At 67.1% G+C, this 26,303-nt stretch overlaps 3 protein-coding genes across 7 annotated transcripts; all 3 read left to right on the top strand.

Moving 5' to 3' along the window:
- The first annotated feature begins 4 nt into the window (after positions 1-4).
- On the top strand, positions 5-5,593 carry ARFIP2 (ARF interacting protein 2). 3 transcript variants are annotated; one of them, XM_082277932.1, is made up of 9 exons: positions 5-74; positions 1,003-1,110; positions 1,206-1,314; positions 2,093-2,188; positions 2,731-2,846; positions 2,980-3,201; positions 3,565-3,722; positions 3,805-3,979; positions 4,353-5,593. In XM_082277932.1, the coding sequence occupies exons 2-9, from the start codon at positions 1,012-1,014 to the stop codon at positions 4,506-4,508; spliced, it is 1,131 nt and encodes a 376-aa protein (XP_082134058.1). In that variant the 5' UTR covers positions 5-74; positions 1,003-1,011; the 3' UTR covers positions 4,509-5,593. The 3 variants fall into 3 exon arrangements, with proteins under 3 accessions (XP_082134058.1, XP_082134057.1, XP_082134059.1); XM_082277931.1 differs by having other exon boundaries at positions 2,078-2,188; XM_082277933.1 differs by lacking the exon at positions 2,093-2,188.
- Positions 5,594-8,213: 2,620 nt separating this feature from the next.
- On the top strand, positions 8,214-16,730 carry TRIM3 (tripartite motif containing 3). Of its 2 annotated transcripts, none has more exons than XM_082278897.1 (12): positions 8,214-8,242; positions 9,083-9,224; positions 11,054-11,288; positions 11,707-11,867; positions 12,118-12,298; positions 12,541-13,264; positions 13,495-13,598; positions 13,948-14,115; positions 14,208-14,376; positions 15,087-15,157; positions 15,264-15,404; positions 16,085-16,730. In XM_082278897.1, the coding sequence occupies exons 2-12, from the start codon at positions 9,097-9,099 to the stop codon at positions 16,235-16,237; spliced, it is 2,235 nt and encodes a 744-aa protein (XP_082135023.1). In that variant the 5' UTR covers positions 8,214-8,242; positions 9,083-9,096; the 3' UTR covers positions 16,238-16,730. The 2 variants fall into 2 exon arrangements, with proteins under 2 accessions (XP_082135023.1, XP_082135022.1); XM_082278896.1 differs by lacking the exon at positions 8,214-8,242 and adding an exon at positions 8,671-8,802.
- Positions 16,731-19,220: 2,490 nt separating this feature from the next.
- APBB1 (amyloid beta precursor protein binding family B member 1) lies at positions 19,221-26,081 on the top strand. 2 transcript variants are annotated; one of them, XM_082279209.1, is made up of 14 exons: positions 19,221-19,285; positions 19,781-20,441; positions 20,890-21,068; positions 21,356-21,412; positions 21,488-21,588; positions 21,971-22,007; positions 22,452-22,589; positions 22,700-22,824; positions 23,492-23,606; positions 24,233-24,317; positions 24,824-24,907; positions 25,026-25,147; positions 25,602-25,778; positions 25,846-26,081. In XM_082279209.1, exons 2-14 carry the CDS (start codon positions 19,916-19,918, stop codon positions 26,011-26,013), a joined length of 1,914 nt encoding a protein of 637 aa, XP_082135335.1. In that variant the 5' UTR covers positions 19,221-19,285; positions 19,781-19,915; the 3' UTR covers positions 26,014-26,081. The 2 variants fall into 2 exon arrangements, with proteins under 2 accessions (XP_082135335.1, XP_082135336.1); XM_082279210.1 differs by lacking the exon at positions 21,356-21,412.
- Positions 26,082-26,303: the final 222 nt, after the last annotated feature.

The raw sequence follows: 26,303 nt of genomic DNA, 5'->3' as shown, positions 1-26,303 counted from the left end.
ACGCCACTTCCGGCGCGTCCGGGCCGAGGCGGAGCGGGAGCGGCGCGGGGGGGCCCGGCGGGGCCGGGGCGCAGGTGGGGCCGGGGGTGGGCCGGGGAGGCTGGACAGGGTGAGCGGCCGCGGGGCCGGTGGACTGGGGCCGGGAGAGCCCCGGGAGCCAGGCTGGGGCCGCCGTCGCCCGCTCGGGCCGGTTCCGCCAGGAGCAGCCACCGGGGGTTCCCTCAGAGATCGGTCCCGCCGCGGGCCCTGCCGTGCGTGGCTGCGGAGGGGTCCGTTCCAGCACTGCCCCCGCCCCGCCTCGGAGGCTGCGGGGGCTGCGGGGCCGTTCTCCGGCGGGGATGGCGCTGGGCGGTGACGGCCTCTGCCCGCAGGGTTCGACCCCAGAGTTGGGCCGGGCCGTGTCCCTGCCGGGGAGGGGACAGGTCACAGGTAACGGGTTCTTGGGAGCCCGCCCCAGGCCCCGCCTGCCCTGGAATGTGCCCGGACCGGTCCGGGCGCAGCGGCCCCCCCGCCGCTCCCCGGCGGCTGCGGACGTGGCTCCTGGCGCCCTCCTGCCGGGGCCGCGCTGGGCGCTGCTAGCGCCGATGTCCTAGGGCAGGGTCTGCGGGACACGGGGATCCCCGGCGGGGTTTGTGAGAGGGGCACGGAGCGCAGCCCAAGGGGCCGGGGAAACCGGGAGCCCTGGGCACGATGGGGTGGGAGCCGCAGTGGGGCCGGGGCTGAGGCTGGGGTTGGGGTCGGCGCCTCCGGGATGTGCCACCCTACGGGTCCGTTCTGGGAGCCACGGGTGTCCCGAGAGACGGCCGAGCCGGGCTGGGCAGCGGCTGCAGGAGGCGCTGGGCGGGGGCAGAGTCTGCTCCGTGCCAGCAGGTGCCGATGTGGGCCCCTCCCCCCGCCTGTAACCCTCCTGCTGTCCCCTTCCGCCAGGGCCCCGCGGGTGCTGGCTGGTGACCCCGGCCTGGGGGTGGTCCTGGCCCCAGCACCTCATTTGTGTCCCTGCAGGCCCTGAGGATGTCGGACGGGATCCTGAGCAAGGCAGCCACCATGGAGATCCCCATCAGCAGCAACGGGGACACCAGCAGCCTGCCCGAGGACGATGGCCTGGAGCAGGTCTGTGGGGCTGGGGACCCGAGGGGAGTGTTTGGGGTCATACCAGGGCTGTGCTGTCTGTGCATCTCAGCCCCTTGTGCTCCTCTGCCCCCCAGGACCTGCAGCAGGTGATGGTGTCGGGCCCCAACCTGAACGAGACCAGCATCGTGTCAGGTGGCTACGGGGGCACAGCCGAGGGCATCATCCCCACCGGCACCATCAAAGGTAGTGGGGCTGGGCTGGGAGGGAATGGGGATCATCACAGAAGGAAGGGGCTTAGCTCTCCTCATTGCCCTTCACTTATGACACAAGGCTCTGCCGTGGCCCAGCCAAGGTGTCTCCTGGGGGGAGCTCTGTTCCCGCTGGGCTCGGGTCCTGTGCAGAGGCAACGTGTGGGGTGTGTGCTGATGGCACAGGAGGGGCTGCTGCCCCCAGCCCCGCTCTCCCTGGGCTGGGTTGCTCCTCTATCACAGGGAGCCCCAAGCCCACTCCCTACTGACCTCTTCTCACTGTCCCAGTCAGACCAGGCCACAGCAGGACCAGTTGGGCTCTGCACCCTGGGAGACCTGGCACCACTGTCCTTGTTCGTGCAGATCTCTCCCTGAGGGTCCCCCCGGGGTAGTCCCTGTGCCCACAGGGCTTGAGGAGGGTCCATGTGGGCAGAGGGGGTGAACGCTTTCCCGGAGCACCGCCACTGCTGCCCCGTGTCCCCACTTCCCCGTGACGCCAGGCCTACCCAGCTCTTGGGGTGCAGGGATTCCTGCATACGGGCCAGAGGGGGGGTTCCCTGGGGTGGGGAGTCCGTCTGTGTGGCTCTGGCCATGTCTCTGGGTTCCAACGCTCACCTGCTGCCGTCGCTCTCCCGCTGCCGCCCGTCCGCGCACTCGTCCCTGTCCCCTGCCCCCCGTCCCCTCTGCCCTGGCCACCCCACTGTCCCATGCCCTGTGCCCCCTATCCTGTCCTGCCCCACCCTGCTCGGCTCCTGCAGCCCCCCCGTTTCCAGGCTCTCTTGTCCACCCTCACCCACCCCGAGGACCGTCGGTGCCCCCCAGCGCGCCTGCTGCCCGTAGGATGGCCCGCCCGGCCGCTGCTCCCGCAGGTACTGCGCCCCTCACTCCACCTCAGGGCATCCCTTGGGTCTGGGAGCCCCGGGCCTCCCTAGGGACATTGGTAAGAGCCCCCATGGCAGCTGTGTCACGGACAGAGCCCAGTCCTGGTGCTGATCCTTGTGCTGGGACAGAGGACAGCACTGGGGGCTCAGAGGTGGGTCCTGGCCAGGGCGCCCACCGTGCCCCTGGAGCCCACCTGAGGGTCCCCCAGTGCTGCTGGGTGCTGTTCCCCCTGTATCTGGCCTGGTGAGGGTGGTCACCAGGATAGGGCAGGGCCTGGGCCCTGCTGTGCAAGCAGACATGGCTGGGCTGGGGTCTGTGCCCCTGTGTGAGTTCCTCAGGGCAGGAGCAGGGTCCCCACCATGATGCCTGTGAGCCCAGTGCTGGGCATGTGCTCAGAGCTGGGGATGCTGCTGTGGAAGCAACAGCTCCAGGCTGAGGGCTCTGGAGGCTGGCATTGCCCAGTCCCCTGTGGCTGCTGCCCTCCTGGAGCTGGTGCCAGGTCCTGTCCCCATCCCTGTCCCTGTGCCAGGCCCCGGGCTGCACCCACCACCCCCTGGACCCCCCCCTGGCGGAGAGGAGGTTGTGCGTGGCATTGCCGTCGAGAAGTTTGACATCGTCAAGAAGTGGGGGATCAACACCTACAAGGTGAGGGGTGAGGGGATCCCAGGGTGGGGGAACACCAGCTGGCCTTCCTGACCCCGTCCCACAAGCAGCTGCTCTCGGAGCAGTTCGGGGGCTCACACATGCCTTGGGGGGCCCCCATTTCCCCCTCCTGCAGTGCACCAAGCAGCTGCTCTCGGAGCGGTTCGGACGGGGGTCCCGCACGGTGGACCTGGAGCTGGAGACTCAGATTGAGCTGCTGCGTGAGACCAAGCGCAAGTATGAGAGCGTCCTGCATCTGGCACGGGCACTCACGGCCCACCTCTACAGCCTCGTGCAGACCCAGCATGCCCTGGGGGACGCCTTTGCCGACCTCAGCCAGAAATCCCCTGAGCTCCAGGTGTGCCAGGGCTAGGGGGACACCTGAGTGAGGGCAGGGACACCTGGGCACCAGGGCTGGAGGGGATGGGGAGTGCCAGGACTTGGAGGGGACACCTGGACACTAGGGCTGGGGGGGGCAGGGGCAGCTGTGGCCTGACGCTAGGGCTTGTGGGCGATCAGGACTTGGGGAGTCACACATGGACACCAGGGCAGGAGCAGCATCTGCACGGGAATGAATGTGCATGCTGGTGCTGGGCTTGGTGGTTCTGGGTCTTGGTTGGGCTCAGTGGTCTCAGGGGGCTTTTCCCCCAGCACCCTTGATGGAGGGGAGTGGGGCTGTGATCCACGACCCCTCACCTGTGCCCCATCCCTCTGTCCCCAGGAGGAGTTTGGGTACAACGCGGAGACGCAGAAGCTGCTGTGCAAGAACGGGGAGACGCTGCTGGGTGCTGTCAACTTCTTTGTGTCCAGCATCAACACGCTGGTCAACAAGACCATGGAGGACACGCTTATGACAGTCAAGCAGTATGAGACGGCGAGGTGGGACAGGGAGCTCAGGGGGGCTCGGGTGCTGGGGAGGCCTGGAGGCGGGTCACCAATGCCAGGGATCCTCTCTCTGCAGGTTGGAGTATGACGCGTACCGCACGGACCTGGAGGAGCTGAGTATGGGCCCACGCGATGCCGGCGCTGTGAGCCGCCTGGACGCAGCCCAGAGCCAGTTCCAGAGCCACAAGGACAAGTATGAGAAACTGCGGGCAGACGTGGCCATCAAGCTCAAATTCTTGGAGGAGAACAAGGTGAGTGCAGGGATGTGAGGTGTGGAGATTGGAGGGGTGGGGTGGGGATGGGGGGCACAGGAATGGGGGATGCAAGACAGAGGTGGGGGGTGCAGAGATGGGGTACGTGAGGAGGGGGCGTTGGGGACAGGGATGGGGGATGTGGGATGGGGATGGGAAGTGCAGGGATAGGAGGCACAGGGATGGGGTTCCTGCAGGGATTTGACAGCCATGTTGGATTTGTCACTCAAGGACATGAATCAGGGGTGGGATGGGCAGTGCGCGGGGGGAGCGGTGGCTCTCGCGGGGTCTCAGAGGGCTTTCCAACCCCTTTTCTGTGCTGCTGGAATGGGGTCAGGCCCCCCCCAATTGTGTTCCCCTTCCCTCCCCCCAGATCAAGGTGATGCACAAGCAACTGCTGCTGTTCCACAACGCCATCTCTGCGTACTTTGCTGGGAACCAGCAGCAGCTTGAGCAGACCCTCAAGCAGTTCAACATCAAGCTCAAGACCCCTGGCGCCGAGAAGCCCTCCTGGCTGGAGGAGCAGTGAGCCCCCCATGCCCCCCCAGATGGAGGAGCCCCACCATGGGGCACACATGGACCTCAGTTGTGGCCGGGGGCTTGTGGGGCCACAGCCCGGGCCCGGCCTTGGATGGGGGGGCCATCAGGTGTGGGGAGCTGCCAGTGGGCTGGGGCCCCTCCATCCCACAGCCCCTCCTCAGGGCAGGGTGCAGCAGCTCCTCAGCACAGACCCCACACAGCAGACAGCTGGAGCCCCCCCTTCCCCTGGCACTCCTAAGGGGCTGGGGATACCCCCCTCGCTGGGCTGCTCCCCCCGGACACCCCACTCACCTTGGGGTGAGCCAGGACCCTCCACTGTCCCCCCTCTGCCTCCCCGGGGCAGGATGAGGGTGCACCCCTCCCAGGCCCCCTGCCTACTCCCCCCAGGGAGACCCCTGCCCTGTGGCACTGTGGAGCTGGGTGGGGGCAGCACCGGAACAGCCAGGTCCCCCTTATGTCAGGGGGAGCTGTGGGGCCTCCCCCCTGCACTTGGCACCTGGGGGGCTCCTGCTCTGCCCTCCAGTGCCAGGGACAGCCTGGCTCCCTCTAGGCCATTCACGGGTGTTTCCAGGGTGGCCACTCTTGCACTCCTGGTTCATGGGGGGCTGCACCCCCCAAAGAGCCCCCTGCTTCCCTGGGGTGTGGCAGCCTGGGCTGGGCTGGTGAGGGGTGCCTGTGCCTTGCTGCTAGTGGCAGGGGGGAGTTGCTGGCCAGGCACAGGTCCCCTGGGAGAGGACAGGGGCGCTCCAAGCAGGGACCAAACGTCAGCGGAGGCACAGGGGGGTGCACGCGGGTCCATGCACGTCCGTGTACGGACACATGTGTGTCCTGGGACTGGGGCACATGTGCTGCACGTGGCGGGCTGGGGTCCCGCCCAGGGTTCACCCTCACCCCTGAGGGGCCCCCTGCCCACCCCCGCACTTGGGCACTTTCTCCTGAGACAAAACTGTTGTTTTTTCTTGCTCATTAATTTAACCCATAATTTAATGTCGGGATCCGACTTCCCCCTGCCCCGCCCTGGTGACGGTCTGACCCCCCCCAACCCCCTGACTTCTGTCAAACCCTGAATAAATGGTACGGATCAGTGTGTGTGGGGCTATGGCCAGGACCAGGAGGGGCTGCACCCTGCGGGCTGGGGCTGCCAGGCCAGGTGAAACAAGGGCATGAGCCCCAAAACAGTGAGGACTCTGTGATGGAGCCCTAGGGCAGGGGGGACTGGCTTCTGCTTGTGGGGGCCCCAGGCTTGGAACGAGCTGGAACATGGGAGAGATGGCTCTGGGGGGCGACCAGGGGGCTTGGGGGGCCCTGCTCACTTGTGTCTGGTGAGGGGGGCCGCCCCTTGCTCTGACCCCGTGGCACCAGCATGAGCCACGACCAGGTGGGAGTAAATGGGGACGGGATGGGGATGGGGGGCCCTGCAGGACGAAGCTGGGTGGGATCAGCCCGGGGTTCCTGGCACCATCAACGCCGTCCCACTGGTGGCACTGAGGGCTCAGGGGTTCCATAGGAAAGATTCCCCAGGCCAGGCACTGGGGCCAGTACCATCCGAAGCCCTCCTGCATCGCCCTTCAACCTTTTACCACTCCAGCTGCCGTTCCCCTGGGACCCTTGGACACCTCCCAGGACACTGACTGGCCCCTGGGACACTCCCTTCAGAAAACCCCAGGAGATTCCCAACCCCCTGAACGTTCTTCCAGGACACTTCGCCCTGGAACACTGAAACCCTCCCATGGAGTCCTGCCACTCCCCAGACATGGATGTGGGCGATCCCTGGCCGCACTGCGCTACGGGAGTCGGGTGGGTTGTCACCCTGTTCCCCAGCAGGGAGTCTCCAGCACCTGCTCTGTCCCCACAGGCCCATCCACCAGGCCGTGTGGGATACTGGGGAAGGGCCAGGGGTCTCTGCAGGGCTGAGGAGCCACTGGAGGTGAGGGTGGAGGGGAGCCCACTTGATCCTCCTGTGCCACAGATGTCCCAGCACTTGATCCCTGCTGTGCTATAGGTGCCTCTGGGACACGCTGAGCCTCAGCGCTTTCTGCTGCTTCTGGTGGTGCCTGGCTGGGAGCGGAAGGTCCTGGGGATGGGTCCTGTGTTCCAGGGCCAGTCAGCCCCCTATCACCCTCGCGGTCGTCCTTGCTCCAGGGGGACTGTGCTGGCTGCACCACCAGGTCTGGCCTGGCTGCAGAACCTTGCAGACACTGGGGCCAAGGTGGAGGGTCACGGGACCGTGCTGGGGCCCCGCACGTGGATGGGGACAGATTTCCTCAGGGGCTGGTTCACAGCAGAGCTCTGGGTCCATCCTGGAGCTGCTTCTCTCCTCTGTGTCTCCAAAGGGCTGGGGGTCCGTGTGCTCCCCTGGGCTGGGTCAGGACCTTCCTGTCCCTATGGCCATCATTCCCCCCATGGCCCACTCCTGCAGTGACCTGGCTGGGGATGGGGGTACCCCCTCTGCACCCCTCGAACTCCAGTTCTGCCTGGATCCCCTGTCCATGAGGGACCGCTCATTGCCCTGCCTCACCCCAAGGAGCCAGCCAGGAACCTGCTGGAATTCCCCGGGAAGCTGCAGCATGTGGGCTTGATGCCACAGTGAGGGGCTCCCCATGTTCTGAATGGGGTGGGGCCCCTGCCCTGCGGGGCGGAGGGGTATCAGCTGAGGGGGTGATGGTGGTGGGGGTGTCCCACGTGGAGGAGGAGCTGTGGCAGCTGGGAAGAAGTGTGAGCTCCCTACAAACGGAGGGGCTGGGACGGGCCTACTGGGCTCTGGTTTTACTCCCATCCTCCCCTTTATGAGCCCCTTTGTACCCTGCCTGTACCTCCTTTATACTGCTCCTCTATAACTCCTATTTTTCCCCTCTTTTTACCTGTGCATCCTCCCCGCCCCCCTTTATATCCACCTGTCCGCCTTGACCTTCCCTTGATTCCCCCTTTATCCCCCTTTTATAGTCCTCCTCCCCCTCCCCAATTTATACCACCTGCCACCCGACACTTGGTAACCCCCCACCCACCAGTGTATGCCTACATTCTCCAGTCCTATTCCCCCTCCAATTTGGAGTCAAAGCCCCCAAATTCGGGGTCGGGATGTGGTTGCCGTGGCAACAGCCGGGTACCCCTGGATGCGCGGAGCCCCCCCCAACTGCAGAGCCACAGCCCAGGCGAGACCACTGCTGCTGGGGGGGGGCTGAGGGGTCACTTTACCCACTTTCCCACGGGACCCTCCCCGCGAACCCCCCACTCGGGGGCGGCAGCGCGTCCTGGAGCGACGCCTTGCCACCCCCGAGTGGGGAGTCCTCGGGGGCGGCTTCCGTGAAAGAGGGAAGCGGTGACATGTTTTAACTCCCCCTCCAGACCGCGCTTGGTGCCGGCCGGCCCGGCCGCCTCCCTGTCGCATCCCGGGCCGGGGCCGAGGATGCGCCGTGGGGTCCCGCGGCGCGGGCTGGAGCGCGGAGGGGGCTGCGGGGGGGGTGAGTGGGGGCCGGGGGTCCTGCTGGGGGCCGGGGCGGGGGCTGAGCGCGGGAGGCCACGAGTGGGGCGTGGGGTGCGTAAAGGGGGTGTGGGGTGGGATTACTGGGGGGGAGAGACCCCCGGGGGACCCGCGGGGTGTGGGACCCCCCAGGCCTCCGCCATGTCCCGGTGCCGCGGGGGGGGCGGTGCCGCACAATGGCGGCCGGGGCGGGGCCGGGGCCTGGAGCGCGGAGCCGCCGCAGCGCCGGGAGCGGGGCCGGGGTGAGGGGACGGGGCGAGGGACGAAGGGTGATGGGGCACGGGGGGTTGTGGGGAGCGAGGGACAGGGTGCGATGTGGGGTCTGTGGGGCACAGGGGATGAGGGACAGGGGGCGATGCGTGTCCCGTGGGACAGGGGGCTGGGTGAGTGCTGGGGGGCTCAGGAGGAGGGTGGTGGGGTTGGGGCGTGCCCCATGGGGCAGGAGGGTGGGTCCTGGGGGTGCCCTGTGGGGTAGACGATTGGTTACCATGGATGTGGGGCGGGTGCCATGGGGCACAAGGAGAGGGGGCTGTGGAATGAGTGGGTGCCGAGGGGCCGGGGGTAGGTGGGGCTGTGGGGCGGTGCCGTGGGGCACCGTGGTCTGTGAGGCTGGGGGGTACGTGTGGGACTGGCTTTGGGTGCCCGGGGGTCATGGGCATGGTGGGGGCCAGAGGGAGTCGCTGTGTGTGCCCCACAAGGTGTTTGTGGGGCCGGGGACTGTGCGATGTCTTGGGGTGGGTGCTGTGGATGCCATGGGTCAGGGCTGTGGGCGCCCTGGGGTGCTACGCCCACCTGCCACAGGGTGAGTGTCCGTGATGGCCCTCTGTGAGGCTGTGGGGTGGGCAGGGGGCTGTGGGGCATTGTGAGTTGAGCGGTGGGTCGCAGGGTGCCGCGCAGTGCCTCCCACGCGTTTAAATTCCCCCCATCCCTAGGCTGAGGGTCTGCCATGGCCCACCACGAGCCTGCGGGGTGGGTGGGGGTTGTGTGGCGCTGTGGGTTGGGGCCGGGGGTGGCTGTGGGGTGCCATGGAGCCCCATGGGGTGTTGTGGGGTGCCCACCCCTCACTGTGGTGTGCCTCCCAGGCTGAGGAGCCGCCATGGCCCGCCGTGAGCCCGCCAGCCCAGTGGTGCGGCAGATTGACCAACAGTTCCTGGTCTGCAGCATCTGCCTCGACCGCTACTGCAACCCCAAGGTGCTGCCCTGCCTGCACACCTTCTGCGAGAGGTGGGACCTCCCGAACCCACCCTGAGCCCCCCTGCATCCTCCCAAACCCCATCCCTGCCTGCACACTTTCTCTGAGGGGTGGGACCCCTTGAACCCCTCCTGAGTCCCCCCTGCACTGCCTGAACCCCATCCCTGCCTGCACACCTTCTGTGAGAGGTGGGACCCCTCATTACACTCCGTCCCTCCACCCCACTGCACCCCCGGTATACCCTCTGTGCCATGGCACCCACTCTCCATCCCTGCCTTGTCTCTGAGTACCCCTACATCCCTCCCATGCCCTCTGCACCCCGCCAGCATCCATCCCCAGCGCGTCCCCACTGTGTCCTGGCTGCAACCCCACCACTGCGATCCTCCCAGTGCACCCCCCATGTCCTGACTGCACCCTGTGCCCCTCTGCCCCCTCCAGCATCCATCCCCTCTGCCCCCCAGTGCACCTAGCCCCCCTCTGCCTTGCTGCATCCCCCTGTGTCCCTAAGCCCGCGCCCCCCCACTGAGTGCCCCCCTACTGGTTGCATCCCCAGTGTGCCCCACTGCACCCCCTAAACCTGCAGTGTGAGCCAATACCCCCCCAGCCCCCCGACCCCCCTCAGCTGGTGGTGAGCCAGGGCCCCCCTGCACTCCCTGCCCTCGCCAGGGAGAGATGGGGTTGAGCCTCCCTGTGCCCCCAGAGGTGAGGGCTGGGACTCCCCTGCATTCCATGGCCCATGGCGGGGTTGGGACCCCACTGCCCCCCACACCCCACTTCTCTCCGAGGGCTGCACAGCCCCTGAGCCCTCTGAGTGTGGGTGCTGGGGGGGCTGTGGCTGGGGTCCCTGAATGGGAGGGGTCTTGTTGCTGATGACCCCCTCTTTCTGTGCTCCCAGAGCCCTCCGGCCCTGCTCCAGCCCCCCACACCCTCCATCCATCCCTCCATCCATCCATCTATCCATCCGTCCATCTATTCATCCATCCATCCATCTCCCCAGGGGCACTGGCACTGCTGCCCTGTGTCCATCCTGTCCATCTGACTGCCTGCTCCTCTGCTACTCCCCCACCTGGTGTGACACCACATAGCCCCCCGTCTGTCTGTCCATCTGTGTCTCCCATCCTAGTGTGCCACTGCGGAGCCCCCCCGTCTGTCTGTCCGTCTGTCCCCCTCTGGCACCCCAGGGTGACACTGTGCACTCACCATCTTGTCCATCTGTCCCCTTGTTTGTCTGTCCCTCCCACCCTGTTCCCACACCTCAGTGTTCCACCACACAGCCCTCATGTCTGTCTGTCTGTCCCTCCCCCTGCTCTCTGCCTGCACCCCAGACCTCCCATCTGTCTCACTGCCCCCTCTCCCTGTGTTCCTCATCGCCCTATCTGTCCATCCTGCTGCCCCCGTCCCTCCGTCACTGTGTGCAGCCCCCCTGTCCATCCATCTGTCCCTCTGCCACTGCGTGTCCCCAGGCCTATCTGTGTGCCCCTGTCCTGCACCCTGACCCTCATGTTCGTCTGTCCATCCCACTCTCTACCTGCCCCCAACCCTAGGTGGCCAGTTCCCCCTTCTGTCCCCCCCATCAACCTGCCTGTCCATTGCCTTGTCCCACCATCCATCCATCTGTCCCTTCACCCTCCTGTTCTGCCCCCAGCCCCATCCCACATTCCCAATCCCCAGCCGGACCTGTCCCCCCGTCCATCCCCTTATCTGTCCCCTTGTTGTCCCCATATCTGTCTCCATGTGCCCTCTGTGCCCCCACTGCTCCCTTTCCTGCCCCTGCCCCCTTCATGTCCTGGCCCAGAGTCTGTCCCTGCCATGCCTCGTGTGACCCCGACCCCAGTGACCCCCGTGACCCCTGTGACCCCAGGTGTCTGCAGAACTACATTCCGGCCCAGAGCCTGTCCCTGTCGTGCCCCGTGTGCCGCCAGACCTCGATCCTGCCCGAGCGGGGGGTCCCAGCGCTGCCCAACAACTTCTTCATCACCAACCTGATGGAGGTGCTGCAGCGGGACCCCGACCCCCGCGGGGCCCCTCCTGCACCCCTGCCCCCCCTGGGCGCGGCCACCGGGCAACCCCTCTGCTGCCCGAACCACGAGGGAAAGGTGGGGGCCGGGGGCTGGCGAGGGGCCGGGAGGGCTGCAGTGGCTGTAGGGGTCAGGGCGTTTGGGAGTGGCTGTAGGGACCTGGTGGGGCTGCAGGTGTCTGGGAGGGCTGGGGAAGTCCAGAGGGCTGGTGGGACTTGGGGGGGCTGGGGACCTGCAGGATCTGGAAGGGCTTCAGTGGGGCTGGGATCTGGGGAAGGCTAAGGAGGTCTGTGAGGATCTGGAAGGCCTGTGAGGGTCAAGGGGGTTGGGGGAGCTGCAGGCCTTGGAGAAAGGGTCCAGAGGGGGTCTGGGGAGGCCGCAGGGGCCCAGGGAGTCTGTCTGGGAGAGGCTGTGTGGGCTCAGGAGGTGGTTTGGGGTGGGCTGCAGGGTCCTGTGGGCTGGGGTGAGGGGCAGCCAGTGAGCACAGGTGTGGCAGGTGATGGAGTTCTACTGCGAGCCCTGCGAGACGGCCATGTGCCGGGAGTGCACGGAGGGGGAGCGGCGGGAGCACCGGGACCACCGCACCGTGCCGCTGCGCGATGTGCTGGAGCAGCACAAGGCAGCCCTGCAGCACCAGCTTGACGCTGTGCGTGCCAGGTACGGGGGTCAGGGAGTCCCTGCGGTCCCCATGGCCCCACTCCCACAGGCTGCAGCGCCAGCTTGATGCCATCCACATGGTACAGGGGGAGAGGTGGCTGAGGGCATCACGGGTACTGTGGGGTTTGAGGGTTCAGGGAGTCCCTGTGTCCTCCTTCTGCAGGATACCACAGCTGGATGTGGGGGGCTTCGGGGTTCAGGTGGGTTTGATGGGGGTTTGGGAATTTAGGGGGTCCCTGTGTCTCCCCAGGCTCCCACAGCTGGCAGCAGCTGTGGGGCTGGTGGCCGAGATCAGCCGGCAGCTGGGGCAACGCCGGGCCGAGGCTGAGGCAGAAATCGGGAGCAGCTTCGAGGAGCTGGAGGCGGCGTTGCGGCAGCGGCGGGAGGTGCTGCTGCGCGACCTGGAGGCCACCTGTGCTGCCAAGCAGCAGGTAACACACCTGTGCCCCTGTGCCCCTCACCTCTGTGCCCCTCACCAGCCCTTCTTGGGAGGCTGTGTGGGTGCCCCAGCTGAAGCCCAGTGCCAGTGGCCCCCCTGGTACAACAGCTGTGGTCCCAGTGCAGCACCAGGGTTGCAGTTGTGGCCATGGCTGGGGTGCAGGTGGAGCAGTGGTTAGAGGTGCTGGATGTGGGGGTCCCACACCGACACCACAGGGACGTACCATCCCCACAGGTGCTGGAGGCGCAGCTGGAGGTGCTGCGGCAGGGCCAGGAGAGCATCCTGAGCAGCTGCGCATTCACAGAGCAGGCGCTGCACCACGGCTCAGCCACGGAGGTGCTGTTGGTGCAAAAGCAGATGGGCGAGCGGCTGCGGGAGCTGGCGGCACGACCCTTCCCGGAGCACCCGCACGAGAACGCGCAGCTCGAGTTCCACGCCGAGCCCGAGGGGCTGCGCCGCTCCATCCAGAACCTGGGCGCGCTGCTGACCACCAGCGCCACGGCGCACACCACGGTGGCCACGGGCGAGGGGCTGCGCCAGGCTGTGGTGGGGCAGCCCTGCTCACTCAGCGTCACCACCAAGGACAAGGACGGGGCGCTGGTGCGCAGCGGCGGCGCTCGCCTGCGCTTCGCCGTGACGGGCCCCGACGGCGCCGCGGCCGAGGCCGAGGTGCAGGACAACCGCAATGGCACCTACGAGCTGGTGTACACGCCGCGTGCCGAGGGTGACTTTGTGCTGTCCATTCTGCTCTACGGGCAGCCCGTGCGCGGCTCCCCCTTCCGCGCGCGGGTCCTGCGCCCCAGCGATGTGCCCCCGTCCCCCGAGGAGGCCAAGCGCCGCGTCAAGTCCCCAGGAGGGGGGCACGTGCGGCAGAAGGCCCTGCGCCGCCCCGCCAGCATGTACGGCAGCGCCAAGCGCAAGGAGAACCCCATTGAGGACGAGCTCATCTTTCGTGTCGGTGAGCAGGGGGCGCGGGGGTCCTGGGGCAGTGGGGGCGCCTTGGGATGATGGGGGCTTGTTAGGGCTCCCCACAGCCATAGGGGTGGGGTCTCCCTGGGGCTCCCCATGGCTTCCTGGGGTGGTGGTGGGGTCCCTGGGGTGGTGGAGGGCTGCAGGGGGGGCAGGGGTTTACTGGGGTGGTGAGTGGTCTCCTGGGACCCCCTGTGCCCCCCTGACTGGTGCCTGCAGGCAGCCGTGGCCGGGAGAAGGGCGAGTTCACCAACCTGCAGGGGATCTCCACATCCAGCGCTGGCCGCATCGTCGTGGCCGACAGCAACAACCAGTGTGTGCAGGTATGGACACCCTTGGGACCTCCAAAACCCCCCAGGATCCCCACTAACTCTTGTTGAGCCCCCACTGACCCTGACAGCAACCAGTGCATGCAGGTATGGACCCCTGGGACCCCCCACTGACCCCTCTGGGTAACCCTGGATCCCCATGACCCCACTGACCCCATCAGCAGTAACCAATGTGTGCAAGTATGGTCCCCTCCTTGGATCCCTGAGCTCTCTCAGGACCCTCACTGATTCTGCCTGCTCCCTCCTGGCCCCAGCAGTTGTTCCCCAATGAGGGGCTGTTCTGGCTGCATTTCAAGGTGTGGGGGTGTTGCCCCTGATTCCCCTGACCCTGCTGCCCTCCCAGGTGTTCAGTAATGAGGGGCAGTTCCGGCTGCGTTTCGGGGTGCGGGGTCGCTCCCCAGGGCAGCTCCAGCGCCCCACAGGGGTCTCAGTGGACACCAATGGTGACATCATCGTGGCCGACTACGACAACCGCTGGGTCAGCGTGTTCTCACCTGAGGGCAAGTTCAAGGTGAGGGAAAGCAGGGATGCAGGGGTCTGAGGGGGGAGCTGTGGGGTGGGGGGTCCACAGCACCTGCCACCCTGACCCTCTGTCCCCCTCAGACAAAGCTGGGCGCGGGGCGGCTGATGGGCCCCAAGGGCGTCGCCGTGGACCGCAATGGGCACATCATCGTGGTGGACAACAAGGCTTGCTGCGTCTTCATCTTCCAGCCCAATGGGAAGCTGGTGGCACGTTTTGGCTCCCGCGGCACTGCCGAGCGCCAGTTCGCAGGTATCCCTGGGACCCCCGGCTGTGAGGCCTCGGGCTCCCAGGGACGGGGCAAGCAGGACTGCGTGTCCCACATCGCTGGGGCAGCTGGTGGCGCTGGGACCCCTGAGAATGGCCTGAGGCTGGGGGACAGGTCCAGGCTCCAGTTCTAGACTGGCTTTGTGGATCCAGTTCTGAGCTGTGGGTTCAGGTTCTGGGCTCAGGACTTGTTCTGAGATCTGGTCTGAGTTTTGGGGCTGGATAGGGGGCCAGATTCTGGGTCCAGCAGCAGGTTTAGGGCTCTGGCCTGGCGATCCAGTTCCAGGTTCTGTCTCTGGGTTCTGGTTTGGGACTGAGATCCCAGACTCTGGGTTCAGGGTTTGGTTCTGGTTCCCAGGCTGGGATATGATTCCAGGTTCTGGGCTCAGTTCTGGGTTTGGGTCTGGGTTCTGACCTCAGTGGCCTAGGTTGGGGCACTGGGTTTGGTTCTGGATACAGGTTCTGGATTCAGTTCTGGACTCAGATTCTGGCAGTGGCTCCATCCTGGGGGCTCTGAATTCTGGGCTCTGTCCATGCTTCAGGGCTCTGGGTCCATCCTGGTCCTGCCATGGGGCCAGAGCTGAACCCCTCTGTTCCCCTCAGGGCTGAGCCCTCCAGTCCTGGGGATGAGCCCCACAGTCTTGGGGATGAGTTCCCTGTGTCCCATTTGGGCTGAGCCCCCTTTGTCTCCCCAGGACCCCATTTTGTGGCTGTCAACAACAAGAATGAGATCGTGGTGACCGACTTCCACAACCACTCTGTGAAGGTGAGCGCAGCCACCGGCAGGTGCTGCGGTCCCCCGGTGCTATTGGGGCTGGGGGGCTGCAGTGACTCCCATGACTCCCATGTACTGTCCCCTCTGTGCCCACCAGGTGTACAACGCAGAGGGCGAGTTCCTGTTCAAGTTCGGGTCGCATGGGGAGGGCAACGGGCAGTTCAACGCTCCCACAGGGGTGGCTGTGGACGGCAATGGCAACATCATCGTGGCCGACTGGGGCAACAGCCGCATCCAGGTACCACCCCCGTACCTGCACAGGCACCCCCGTACCTGCACAGACACACTGGTGCCTGCACAGACATGCCCGTACCTGCACAGACACACCCATATCTGCACAGGCACCCCTGTACCTGCACAGACACGCCCGTACCTGCACAGGCACACCCATACCTGCACATTCACCTGTGCCTGCACACCTGTATCTGTGCCTGCACACCTGTACCTGTGCACACACCTGTACCCACACGTGTCCCTGTACATGCACACACACCTGCACTCACACCTCTAGCTGCATACATACCCCCACTGCAGCCACAGGGGGCCCAGCATTGGCCCCTCCCCATCCCATCCCTGACCCCCCCAACCCACATGATCTACTGTGAGAGGCTGTGGAGCACCTGGAGGGAACCAGGAAGCAACTGGGTTTGAGTGGGAGCAACTGAAAAGGATCTTGGGTCAATTGAGAAGAGGCTGTGCAGGGTCTACAGTCAACTGGGAGGGGTCTAGGGTCAACTGTGAGCAACTGGAGTCAACTGGGAGCAACTGAGAAGGGTCTTAGGTTAACTGGAATAGACCAAGGAGGGATCTTGACCACATCCCCCCCCAGGGAATGCATCCTGCAGGTCCGGGGGCTATCAGGGCTGGGGGTCCCTGGGCCATGGGGCCATTGGGGACAGCCGTGTGCACGTCCTGCAGGTGTTTGACAGCGCGGGCTCGTTCCTGTCCTACATCAACACGGCGGCTGACCCGCTGTACGGGCCACAGGGGCTGGCGCTCACCTCCGACGGCCACGTTGTCGTGGCCGACTCGGGCAACCACTGCTTCAAGGCCTATCGCTACCTGCAGTGACAGGCAGGACACTGTGGGCACGGCTGTGGGCAGGATGGAGCCCGCAGCTGCAGCGGGGTGTGTGGAGCGACGGCTGCCCCATGGCCTTGCTTGCCCCCCAAGCGCCATCCTGGCTTCATGTGCACTTTATCCCAGGGGGCAGCCAGGCCTGGGGGGCAAGGATGGGTCCCGTGGGGTGGGGGCTGCCTGGGGGTCATGGTCTGACCCCTCCTCCTGCCCCACGGCAGGGCCAGCATCCCACTGCCCCAGCCGACAGGGTGTCCAGGGTGTGGGGGGTGTGAGGGGCAGGGGAAGCCGCTGGCAGGGCTTGGGGGGACTGTGGGGTGGGCAGTCCCAGAGCCAATGCCCCACGAGGGCTGTCCCCCACCTCCCCAGCCCCCCACCCCAGCTGTGGGGTGACTGTGCGTGCCTGCTGCCCCACGGCACTGCTGCCCCACTGCACTGCTGCTCCACAGCTCTGGGGGGCTCCGGGGGTTGTGGGGCTGCTGCCGCACGCTGACAAACTGTATGTACAAAATAAAGTATTCTGGAAGTACCCTGGCCCTGTGCTGCCCTGTGGCCCTGCCTGTCCTTCACACACCCTGCCCTACAGCCCCCCCTGTCCTGGGCCCTCCTGGCTGTGCTGGACACCCCCAGACAGTGCCAGGCCAGGCCGCGACAGGAACGGTGCCTGGAGCTCAGTGGCACCACGGGCGCCTGCCCGGCCTGGGCGTTCTGCCAACACTGACCCATCTGCAGAGACAGGGACAGACTGGGAGTGGGGACTAGGTTGGACTGGTCTGGACTGGGAGTGGGGACAGGGTTAGACTTATCTGTATTGGGTCAGACTAGTTTGTGCTGGCAGACTGGGTTGGACTGGTCTGTACTTGTACTGAGTCATACTCACTGTGCTGGGTCAGACTGGTCTGTACTGGGAGCAGACCAGTCTCTACTAGGAGTAGGAACTGGTCCGTACTGGGCTGTGTACCCAGGAGACAGTGGTCAGTGACCTGCTGAGCTGCTCGGACCCCACAGGTCCCTGGGGCCAATGGATCCCTGGGGATACCACAGGGGCTGTGGAGGGGTCACAGAGCTGCTCCAACTGGTCCTCACCAGCTTTGGCCATCCGTGGAGGGTCCTGGGTGGCAGCAGAGCTCACCCAGACCGTACCCGTCCTCCCCCATCAGCCCCAGTCCCCTGGGCATTCCCAGACCCCGGAGGTGCCTGGTGACCCTATCCCCAGCCAGGGAAGTCCATACCTGTTCTGTTCCTGATGCTGGGGAGGTCCTAGAACAGATCACCTGTGGGTCCCACAGCATGGGCAGGACAACCAGGAGATCAGATCCAGCTGGGGATTGGGAAAGGCAGGTCCTGCCTCACCAGCCTGGTCTTGTGCTGGGACAGGGTGACCCTGGTGGGTGCGGGACAGGTGTGGGTGCGCCTGCCTGAAGCTCAGCAAGGCCTTTGGCACCATCTCCGTCTCCCCGGCATCTCATGGAGCACCTGCAGCCTGGCTGGGACAGAAGCTCCTTGTTGGGAACACCTGGCTGACAGCCAGGCCAGGGAGGGGTGGGATCTGGGTGGGGCCAGGCACTGCTGGGGCTCCCCAGGGCTCAGGGTTGGGACTGGTCTTTTCAACAGTTACCAACGGTCTAATTGGAGCGATCGAGTGCATCCTCAGTGAGTTCGTGGACAGCACACGGTTGGGATGTGGATCTACTGAGGGTGGGAAGGCTGTGCAAAGGGATCTGGACACGCTGGACTAATGGGCCCAGGCCAACAGTGTGGAGGTCAACAAGGGCAAGTGCTGGGTCTTCCACTTGGGTCACCAAAACCCCCTGTGATTGCTGGTGACAGTGGCTGGACGTGAGCCCAGGTGTGTCCAGGCGGGCAAGAGGCCGATGGCCCCTCGGCTGTCCCAGCTATTGTGTGGCCACAGCCCCAGGGCAGGGATTGTCCCCTGTGCTGGGCACTGTGAGACTCCTCCAGGGCTGTGTCCAGTTCTGGGCCCTCAGGGCAGGAGAGCCCTGGAGGGGCTGGAGTGCGTCCAGGGCAGGGAAGGGAGCTGGGAAGGGGCTGGAGCCCCAGGAGCAGCTGAGGGAGCTGGGAAAGGGGCTCAGGCTGGAGCAGAGGAGGCTCAGGGGGAACCTTCCTAGGAAACAAGTGTCAGACAAGGAAACGGCCGCAAGCTGTGCTTGGGTAGGGTCAGGCTGGGCATCAGGAGGAATTTCTTCATGGAAAGGGCTGGAAGGGGTTGCCCAGGGAGGTTTGGAGTGCCCATCCCTGGAGGTGTCCCAGCAAGGGCTGGAGGTGGGCATCGGGCACAGGCTGGACTCAGTCTTGGGGGTTGTATCAAACGAAATGACTCTGCGATTCTGTAAGGATCACACTGGTCCACACGGGGCGCAGGGACCCCGCACACCCTGTGCCACCACCGCTGCTCCCGCTTGGACCCCCTGAGCCCCACAGTGCTGCCACTCCGGGGCTGGGAAGAGCTGGGAGCCTCGAGACCCTCCCGGTCCAACCGAGCGTTCAGGGGGTTCCAGGGGCACAGCAGCCGCAGGGGGTCCCAGTGCTGCCCCCGACCCCGTCCCGGTGCCAGTGTGGGGGCAGCGCGGTGGAACCCGGCGGTGCCGGTGCCTCGGGGGGCTCCGGTAGGGGTAACGCGGGGCTCAACTGGGCTGAACTGGTCCGGGGCACGCATGGCACCGGCGGTCCTGCTGCCCGCCCGGAACGCCCGAACAGTGGGGCGGACACAGTCAGTGCCGGGAGTACCCCGGGGGGAAGGTTCCCCCGCTCCGCCCGGTTCCCACTGCCACCCAGGGCCGGACCGAGCTGCCCGCCGCCGGCAAGGCCTGGGCTCCCGGTCCCGGGGGGTACTCGGGGGTCTCGGGGGTATCCGGTGGTGCGTGCCGGGGAGGGTCCGGAGAGATCCCGGGGGTCCCGCGCGGTGCCGGCGCCGGCGCGGGAGGCGGCGCTGTCCCCCCGCCGGCCGGAAGCGGAAGTGACGCGGCCCCGAGCCCCCCACCCTCCCCCCCGCGACCCCCGGCAGCGGAGCCGCCGCCGCAGGTACCGGCAATGGGGGCACAGAGCCGGGGAGGGGCGCGGGCCGGCCCCGCTGCGCTGCGGGGAGTGATGGGGGGCGATGGGGGCTGAGGCCTGTGGAGACCCCGCAGGCCTGGGCCGGGGGAGAGCGGGGGACGTCCGTGGGTGCGAGGTCCCCGTGGGATCTCCCCTGGCAGGGCCGTGGGGCAGGTGCGGAGGGGCCCCGGCACGGGGGAGTCGCGGGGTCACCCCGGGGGATTGTGGCCGTGGAGGGGACTGGGGGGAGACCCGGGGCCGTGCGGCGGGGGCAGTGTGGGATGCCGGGGGCTGAGGGGGATTCTGGTGTTGGGGGGGGGAGGGTGTCTCCCCGTCCCGGGGGAGCCGGGGGGGATGCTGGTGCTGCGGAACGCTCCCCGGGTCCGTGACAGGGCTGTGAGGGGATGCCGAGTCCTTGGGAGGACCCAGGGCCGTGGAGCGTCCGTGGCCGGGGGTCCCCGCGCTACCCCCCGCTCCCCGCAGGCCCGATGGACGCGGAGCCGCCCCGGGGGCTGTAGGACCCCCTCGCCCTCCCACCCCAGCAGCGGCAGCTGCGGCCGGGCCGGGCCGGGGGTCCCGCCGTGCCGGGGGTCCCGCCCGTCCCCGTGTCCTCGCGCCATGTCGGGGGCCCTGAGCAAGCGCAGCGACCTCGCCAACGACAACCGGTGCCCGGGGCTGAGCCTGGGGCTGGGAGCGCCCCCCGACCCCCGCACCGGCCCCGGGGGGGCCCCGGCCGAGGAGCTGCCCGGCGCCGGGTGGGCGAAGGCCGGGCAGGACCAGAACCGCAACGAGCTCGAGCCGGGGCCGGGGCCGGGGCGGTCCCCCGGGGCTCACGGGGGGTCCCCCGGAGCGCTCGAGCCGGGGGTCCAGGCCCGCAATGCCCGGAACGCCGCCCGAGACCCACGGGCCCTGCTGATCGGCGCCTCGGAGGAGGAGGAGGATGATGAAGATGAGGAGGAGGACGAGGAGGAGGAGGACGGGGCCGGGGTCTCTCCGCCGGCTCTGGGCACGGAGCGGGGCCTGCGGGAGCCCCCGGGGCGCAGCGCCAGCCGCCTCTTTGGGGGGCCCGGCCCCGGCAGCGACGAGGACTCGAGCTGGGCCACGCTGAGCCAGGGCAGCCCCGGCAGCTCCCCCGATGAGCCAGGTGGGCACCCGACCCGTGGAGCCCCAGTGACTTATGGCTGCCCTATGGAGTCCCACGGTGACCTCTCACTGCCCCACAGCTGCCGCATGGAGGCTTCTGACAATCTCTGGCTGCCCCACAAGTGCCCCACAGAGCCCCATGGCTGCCCCCACCTGCTCCTTCCTGTCATGCCCCCTTGCTCCTATCAGCTTCACATCTCCCCTAGTCCTTGGCTGTGTGCCCACTGCTACACTCCCAGCCCCACTGGGTGCCACTCCTGGCCCCTGGTCCCCCAGCCCGCTGGGCACTGTTCTGTGTCCCCAGGCCCCGTTGGTTCCACGGCCTCCTCTTTGCTCCCTTGTCCCTGTGCAGCCCTCCTGGGGCATCCCCGTGTCCCTGGGCAAGGGGGCTGTGTGGGGCTGTGTGTGGGGTCGGGGCTGACCCCCTCTTACCCCCCCATGCCCTGCAGAGTCGCTGTGGCCGTGCGGCGCGGGAGCACATGGGGACCTGCCCCCCGGGTGGCTGCGGGTGCAGGACACCTCGGGCACCTACTACTGGCATGTCCCCACTGGTACCACTCAGTGGGAGCCCCCCGGCGGGCCCCATGAGACCCCTTCTGATGGCAGCACCCCCACCGAGGGGCCCACCGTGAGTCGGGACTGAGAGGGCTGGCGTTGGGCTGGGAGGTGGCTGTGCAGCCACGCTGGGGCCAGCGGGGGGTGGCTATAGGGCGTGGGGTGACCGGGATATGATGGTGGGGTGGTTGTGGGGGGTGCAGGGCACCTGTGGTATGGGTGTGGGATGCTCTTGGGGTTACCGTGGGCCTCCCATAGTGTGCTGCGGGCTGACTGGGGGGCAGCCATGGGGCACCTGTGGGGTGATGGGGGGCCTGCAGGGGGCTGCCCTGTGAAGCACCCTGACCCAGCCCCCTGCAGCTGTCCTGGACAAGCTTTGCCCCAGCTGAGACCTTCAATGATGGGGACTTGTGGAAGGTGAGAGGGGGTAGTGGATGGGAAAGGGTGGGGGGTCAGTGCCCCTCCAGCCCCACAGAGCCCCCTTGCCCCTAGGACCCCACGGCAGAGGAGGAGGAGGAGGAGGAGGAAGATGAGGAGCCAGGAGTGTCGGACCTGGAGATGCTGTCACCAGGCCCAGGATCACCAGGAGAGGGGTGCGGGGGCAGGGCACAGGGGCTGGGGGGACACACAGGAAATGTGGGGCATGGGCAGGGCTGTGCCTGGGCCCTGTCGGGAGGTGGGACCCTGAGTGACAAGCAACAGAATGGGGAGAGGTGTCTGGTGTGAAGTGGGAGCTGGGGGGGCAGGGACCCAGGTGTGGGGCAGGGAAATGGGGTCTTGGGACAGGGGTTGGACTTGGATCCCAGGATCTTAAGGCTGGGGTTCAGGGGGGAAAGTCCAAGGTACTCAGGGTGCAGTGACTCAGGTGTGGGATGCAGGGAATCCCAGAGGGGTCTCAGGGACAGGCGTTGGGGGTGGGGAGGCCCCAGGGTCTCAGGGTGCAGTCACTGACCCCCCCCACCCTTCCCCTTGCAGCATGGCCCTGGGGGAGGAGGATATGCTGGACTCCAAGGTAGGGCTGGTCTCTCCTGACCCTCCCAACCCACGGGGCCCCTTCTCCACCCCGCTGCGGTCTGGTCTACTGCTGGGGGGCTGAGGTATCCAACCCAGGGGTGCCCCAGGATGTCACCTGCACAGGAGGAGCCTTGCCCCACTGTGGGGTCTGCCCTGCCCCGAGGGCCCAGGGCCGTACAGATTGGGGCAGTGAGGGGTTGGGTTACTGCTGGGGAGCTGAGGCTGCCCCACACCGTCCCTTCCCCCTTGCCCCTCACCATCTCTGCCCCATAGCCCATGCCCCACACCACCCCTGCTTCATGGTCCATGCCTTTCCTGCCCCATGTCACTCCCTTCTCCGCTGCCCCCCACCCCATGCCATCCTTGCCCCACACTGCCCCCACCCCACAGCTCCTGCCCCACACATCCCCCACTGACTCCCGTTTTTCCCCCTCGCCCCCAGGGCCTCCCGGTGCGCTCCCTGGGCTGGGTGCAGCTGCGGGAGGAGGAGCTGGGTCCTGGCCGCAGCAGCAGCGCTGTCAGCGCCTGCATCCGGCAGCTCTCAGGGCCTCGCGATGGCCCCCCTGGCAGCTGGGGGGAGGTGAGTGACCCCGGAGCCCCCCGTGCCCCCCCACATCCGTCCCACACCCTCTCCGCTGCCCCCCCCAGCATCTGTGGGAGCGGAGTATCCTGACCCTTCTGTGCCCCCAGGCGCGGGCGCTGCTGCTGCTCGAGGGCCGCACGCTGAAGCTCGTGGACCCCCAGGACCGGGCACTGCTGCACGCGCAGCCCGTGGGCGGCATCCGCGTGTGGGGCGTGGGGCGGCACGGCAGCAGGTGGGGGGCACGTGTGGGGCTGGGAAGCACAGGGGTGCCCACGTGTGGAGCTTGAGGTGGCACTGGGGTCTGGTGTGGGGGGCATGGGGTTCTGGTGTCTGCAGGGGGCTCAGTACATATGGGGCTGGGGGTCCTGTGTGTGCAGGGTGCAGGGATGGAGGGAATCTGGGTTTGTGGGACTCCTGTGGGGCTTGGGGAACCCACATGGTGTGGGGTGGGGGCTCTGGAATCCCATGTATGTGGGGCTGGGTATGGGGGCATCCGGGTGTGGAGGAGGGCACGGGGCTGGGATTCCCACATGGGTGAGGTGTGGGGCTGTGGGGTCACGTGCACAGGGCTGGGGGGGTCCCACATGTGGATGTGGTCCCATCGGTTGGGCAGGTGGGGGCCACAGGGTCCCAACACTGAGCCCCCCCAGCAGAGGAGAGTGTGGGCTGGGATCAGACCTGCCCCCAGGGTGCTGTGGGGTGGGTCCTGGGGCTGGGGAGGAGGGGGTCTGTGCCCCCCCATCACCCCCTAACCCTGCTCTGTCCTGCTGTGCTGCCGGGGACACAGGGAGAGGTATGGCCCCAACCTGCCCCCAGATGCCCAGTGCCCCCAGTCCCGGCTCGGACTGGGTGGGGAGGGAACCGGGGGATCCTGAGCGTACCCCCCTGCTCCCCCCTAGGGACTTTGCATACGTGGCCCGGGACCCCTTGACGCAGGTGCTGAAGTGCCACGTGTTCCGCTGCGAGGGGCCAGCCAGTGCCATCGCTGCTGGGCTGCACCGGGTCTGTGCACAGGTGAGACCCCCCAGACCTCCCCAGGACCCCCTCAAGCCACCCCCTGGCCTGCACCATGTCTGTGCCCAAGTGAGACCCCCCCTCTGGCCTGCACTGGATCTGCGTCCAGGTAAAACCCTCCCAATCCCTGCCGGGTTTCTCCCCAAACCATCACTTTGGCCTGCGCTGCATCTGTGCCTAGATGAGACCCCCCAAAAGCCCCTGAGAACCCCCCTCCTGGCCTGCACCATGTCTGCGCCCAGGTGAGACACCCCCCAAGACCCCCTGGGCCCAGGAAACCCACCCCAAATTCCCCTTCCTTGGTCTGCACCACATCTGTGCTCAGGTGAGACCCCCAAAAACCCGCCGGGACTTGCCCTAGCCTGCGCCACATCTGCACACAGGTGAGACCTGCAGGCCCCTCCAGCCAGCCCCCAGGCCTGTTCCCGGGTGAGCCCCTCCCCACCCCAGTGTCCCCACAGACCTGCTGCAGGGTGCTGCGAGTCCCTGCGGGTGTCCGTGGTGTGACATCCAGGAGGGCTGGGGGTGCCCCTTGTGTGACATCGGGGGACTGTGGGTCACCGCGGGGGTCCCTGGAGGTCACTGTGGTGTGACATCTGCGAGGGCCGTATCCCCTTGTCCCCCAGCTGACGGCGGAGCGGCGAAGCGCCCGGGCAGCAGGCAATGGCCTGGGGACAGACCCCCCCCGGCTGGGGGACCCTCCCCTGCAGGGTATGGGGGCTAGGGGGTGCCTGTGAGGGAATTGGGGTGGCTCTGGGGAGGCATCTGAAGGGTACCCTGGAGGGGATTGGGAGTCTGGGAGTGACTAGGAAGGACTGGGGGACTGCAGGGATGGGGCCCGTGTGTCTGGAGGTTGCATTCGCTGGGGTGGGGCAGCTGGAAGAGAAGGTGGCTTTTGAGGAGGTTTGGGGGGGTCTGACGATGTCCCCCACCCCAGTAGGGCTCCTGGCCCCTAAGAGCAAGGCAGTGCAACTGGGGGGTGTTGGGAGTTCTGGGGATGCTCTAGGGGAGTGTTGGGGTGCGCTGGGGGGGGTCTTGAAGGGCTCTGGGGAGGTCTGCCATGTCCCCCCCACACTGGAGTGCTCAGTGTCCAAAAGCTCTTAGAGGGGTTGGGTGCTGGGTGAGCACTGAGGGGTGGGGAGGGGTTCTGGAGGGGTGCTGGGGCTCTGGGGTGTTTTGGGGGGCTCTGGGGGTGTCTGACAGCTCCTCCCCCACAGTGGAGTTCCCAGCCCCCAAGAGTGAGGTGGTTCAGCGCTTCCCTGTGTGTTACCTGGGCTGCGTCCCCGTTGCCAAGCCAGTGGGTGAGTGGGGGACTCGGGAAGGGGGAGGGTGTCTCAGGGGGGCTCCTCTAGCCCATGTGGGGCAGCTGTGAGGAAAGGGCACCCCCGGGGCTGCCCTGACCCTCCCTGTGCCCCTCAGGCATGGATGTGATCAACGCGGCACTGGAGGCGGCGCTGGCCCCTGGCTCGGGGGAGCCCCCTGCACCCACCCCCGTGGTGGTCAGTGTGGCCCCTGCCACCCTCACCATTGCTCACCGCCAGGTGTGTGCCCTCCTCGGACCCCCCCTGTCCTGGGACCCCCACCCACGCCCGCCCTCACCATCACCCACCACCAGGTGCATCCCCCACCTGGGACCACCACCCTGGCCTAGGGGGGCTGTGGTGACCCCCACCTGCACTGGTGACCCCCTTCTGTTCTGGGGTCTCAGTGACCCTGTCACGTGCCAGAGGGGCTGTAGAGACCCCTCCTTGTACCAAGGAGCCACGATGGCTCCCTCCATCGTGTCCCCATCCCAGCACATCCCAGGGGGCCTTGGGGGATCCCCTCCCACCCTGGGGGGCTGTGCTGAACCCTCCCAGCACAGCAACCACCCCACTCCTCCTGGCGGGCGCCTTAGGCACCCATGTGCCCTGCTGACCCTATCCCCATCCTGGGGGTGCCTCGATGACCCCCTGCCCACCCTGGGGTGCCCCAGTGACCCCCCTGCTCCCCCAGACGGAGGCGGTGCTGTGCGAGTGCCGCGTGCGGTTCCTGTCCTTCATGGGCGTGGGGCGCGATGTCCGCGCCTTCGCCTTCATCATGGCCAGCGCTCCCGGCACCTTCCGCTGCCACATGGTGTGGTGTGAGCCCAACGCCGCGGGGCTCAGCGAGGCGCTGCAGGCTGCCTGCGTGGTGAGTGGGACCCCTGAGCCCCCCCAGGGCTCCCCCTGCCCCCCGCTGACCCCCTCCCTCCCCACAGCTCCGCTACCAGAAGTGCCTGGATGCGCGGCCCCAGGCCTCCAGCTCCTGCCTGCCGGCGCCCCCAGCGGACTCAGTGGCACGGCGGGTGGGCTCCTCTGTGCGCCGGGGGGTGCAGACCCTCCTGGGGACCCTCAAACCGCGGCGGGGAGGGGCACAGACCCCGTGAGTGGGGCAAGGGCATGGGGGGTATGCAGCTGGGCAAAGCAGCGTGAGGGGGCAGGACCACTGACCCAACGCTCCAGGGCACACAGTTACCCAGGGTGTTGGGTCGGGGGTCCTGCCCCCACCACTGCCCCCATGGTGGGTCATGCCCCCCCCAAGGTCCCCAATGCATGTGGCGTAACGAGGGTCTGTGTTGTACTAAATCATTAATTAATAAACCCATTCCACCAGCCCAGCTTGGCTCTGCATTTGGCCTCTTACAAGGAGCTGCAAGGGGAGGGATGGTGAGGGCAC

Source organism: Coloeus monedula, assembly GCF_965178545.1.
Source record: "Coloeus monedula genome assembly, chromosome: 3".
Lineage (NCBI taxonomy): Eukaryota > Metazoa > Chordata > Aves > Passeriformes > Corvidae > Coloeus > Coloeus monedula.
This window is presented reverse-complemented; position numbering and strand designations above follow the sequence as displayed.

Excerpts from the sequence above, each read along its gene's own strand:
- ARFIP2 (XM_082277931.1), top strand. The coding sequence starts at position 1,012 with ATGTCGGACGGGATCCTGAGCAAGGCAGCCACCATGGAGATCCCCATC. Across the intron at positions 1,315-2,077 it reads CCCCACCGGCACCATCAAAG|CCCCCCCGTTTCCAGGCTCT; the intron begins GTAGTGGGGCTG and ends CGGCTCCTGCAG. Across the intron at positions 2,189-2,730 it reads CCCGGCCGCTGCTCCCGCAG|GCCCCGGGCTGCACCCACCA; the intron begins GTACTGCGCCCC and ends TCCCTGTGCCAG.
- TRIM3 (XM_082278897.1), top strand. The coding sequence starts at position 9,097 with ATGGCCCGCCGTGAGCCCGCCAGCCCAGTGGTGCGGCAGATTGACCAA. Across the intron at positions 9,225-11,053 it reads CTGCACACCTTCTGCGAGAG|GTGTCTGCAGAACTACATTC; the intron begins GTGGGACCTCCC and ends CTGTGACCCCAG. Across the intron at positions 15,158-15,263 it reads TCCACAACCACTCTGTGAAG|GTGTACAACGCAGAGGGCGA; the intron begins GTGAGCGCAGCC and ends TGTGCCCACCAG.
- APBB1 (XM_082279209.1), top strand. The coding sequence starts at position 19,916 with ATGTCGGGGGCCCTGAGCAAGCGCAGCGACCTCGCCAACGACAACCGG. Across the intron at positions 22,825-23,491 it reads GTGGGGCGGCACGGCAGCAG|GGACTTTGCATACGTGGCCC; the intron begins GTGGGGGGCACG and ends GCTCCCCCCTAG. Across the intron at positions 23,607-24,232 it reads TGCACCGGGTCTGTGCACAG|CTGACGGCGGAGCGGCGAAG; the intron begins GTGAGACCCCCC and ends CTTGTCCCCCAG.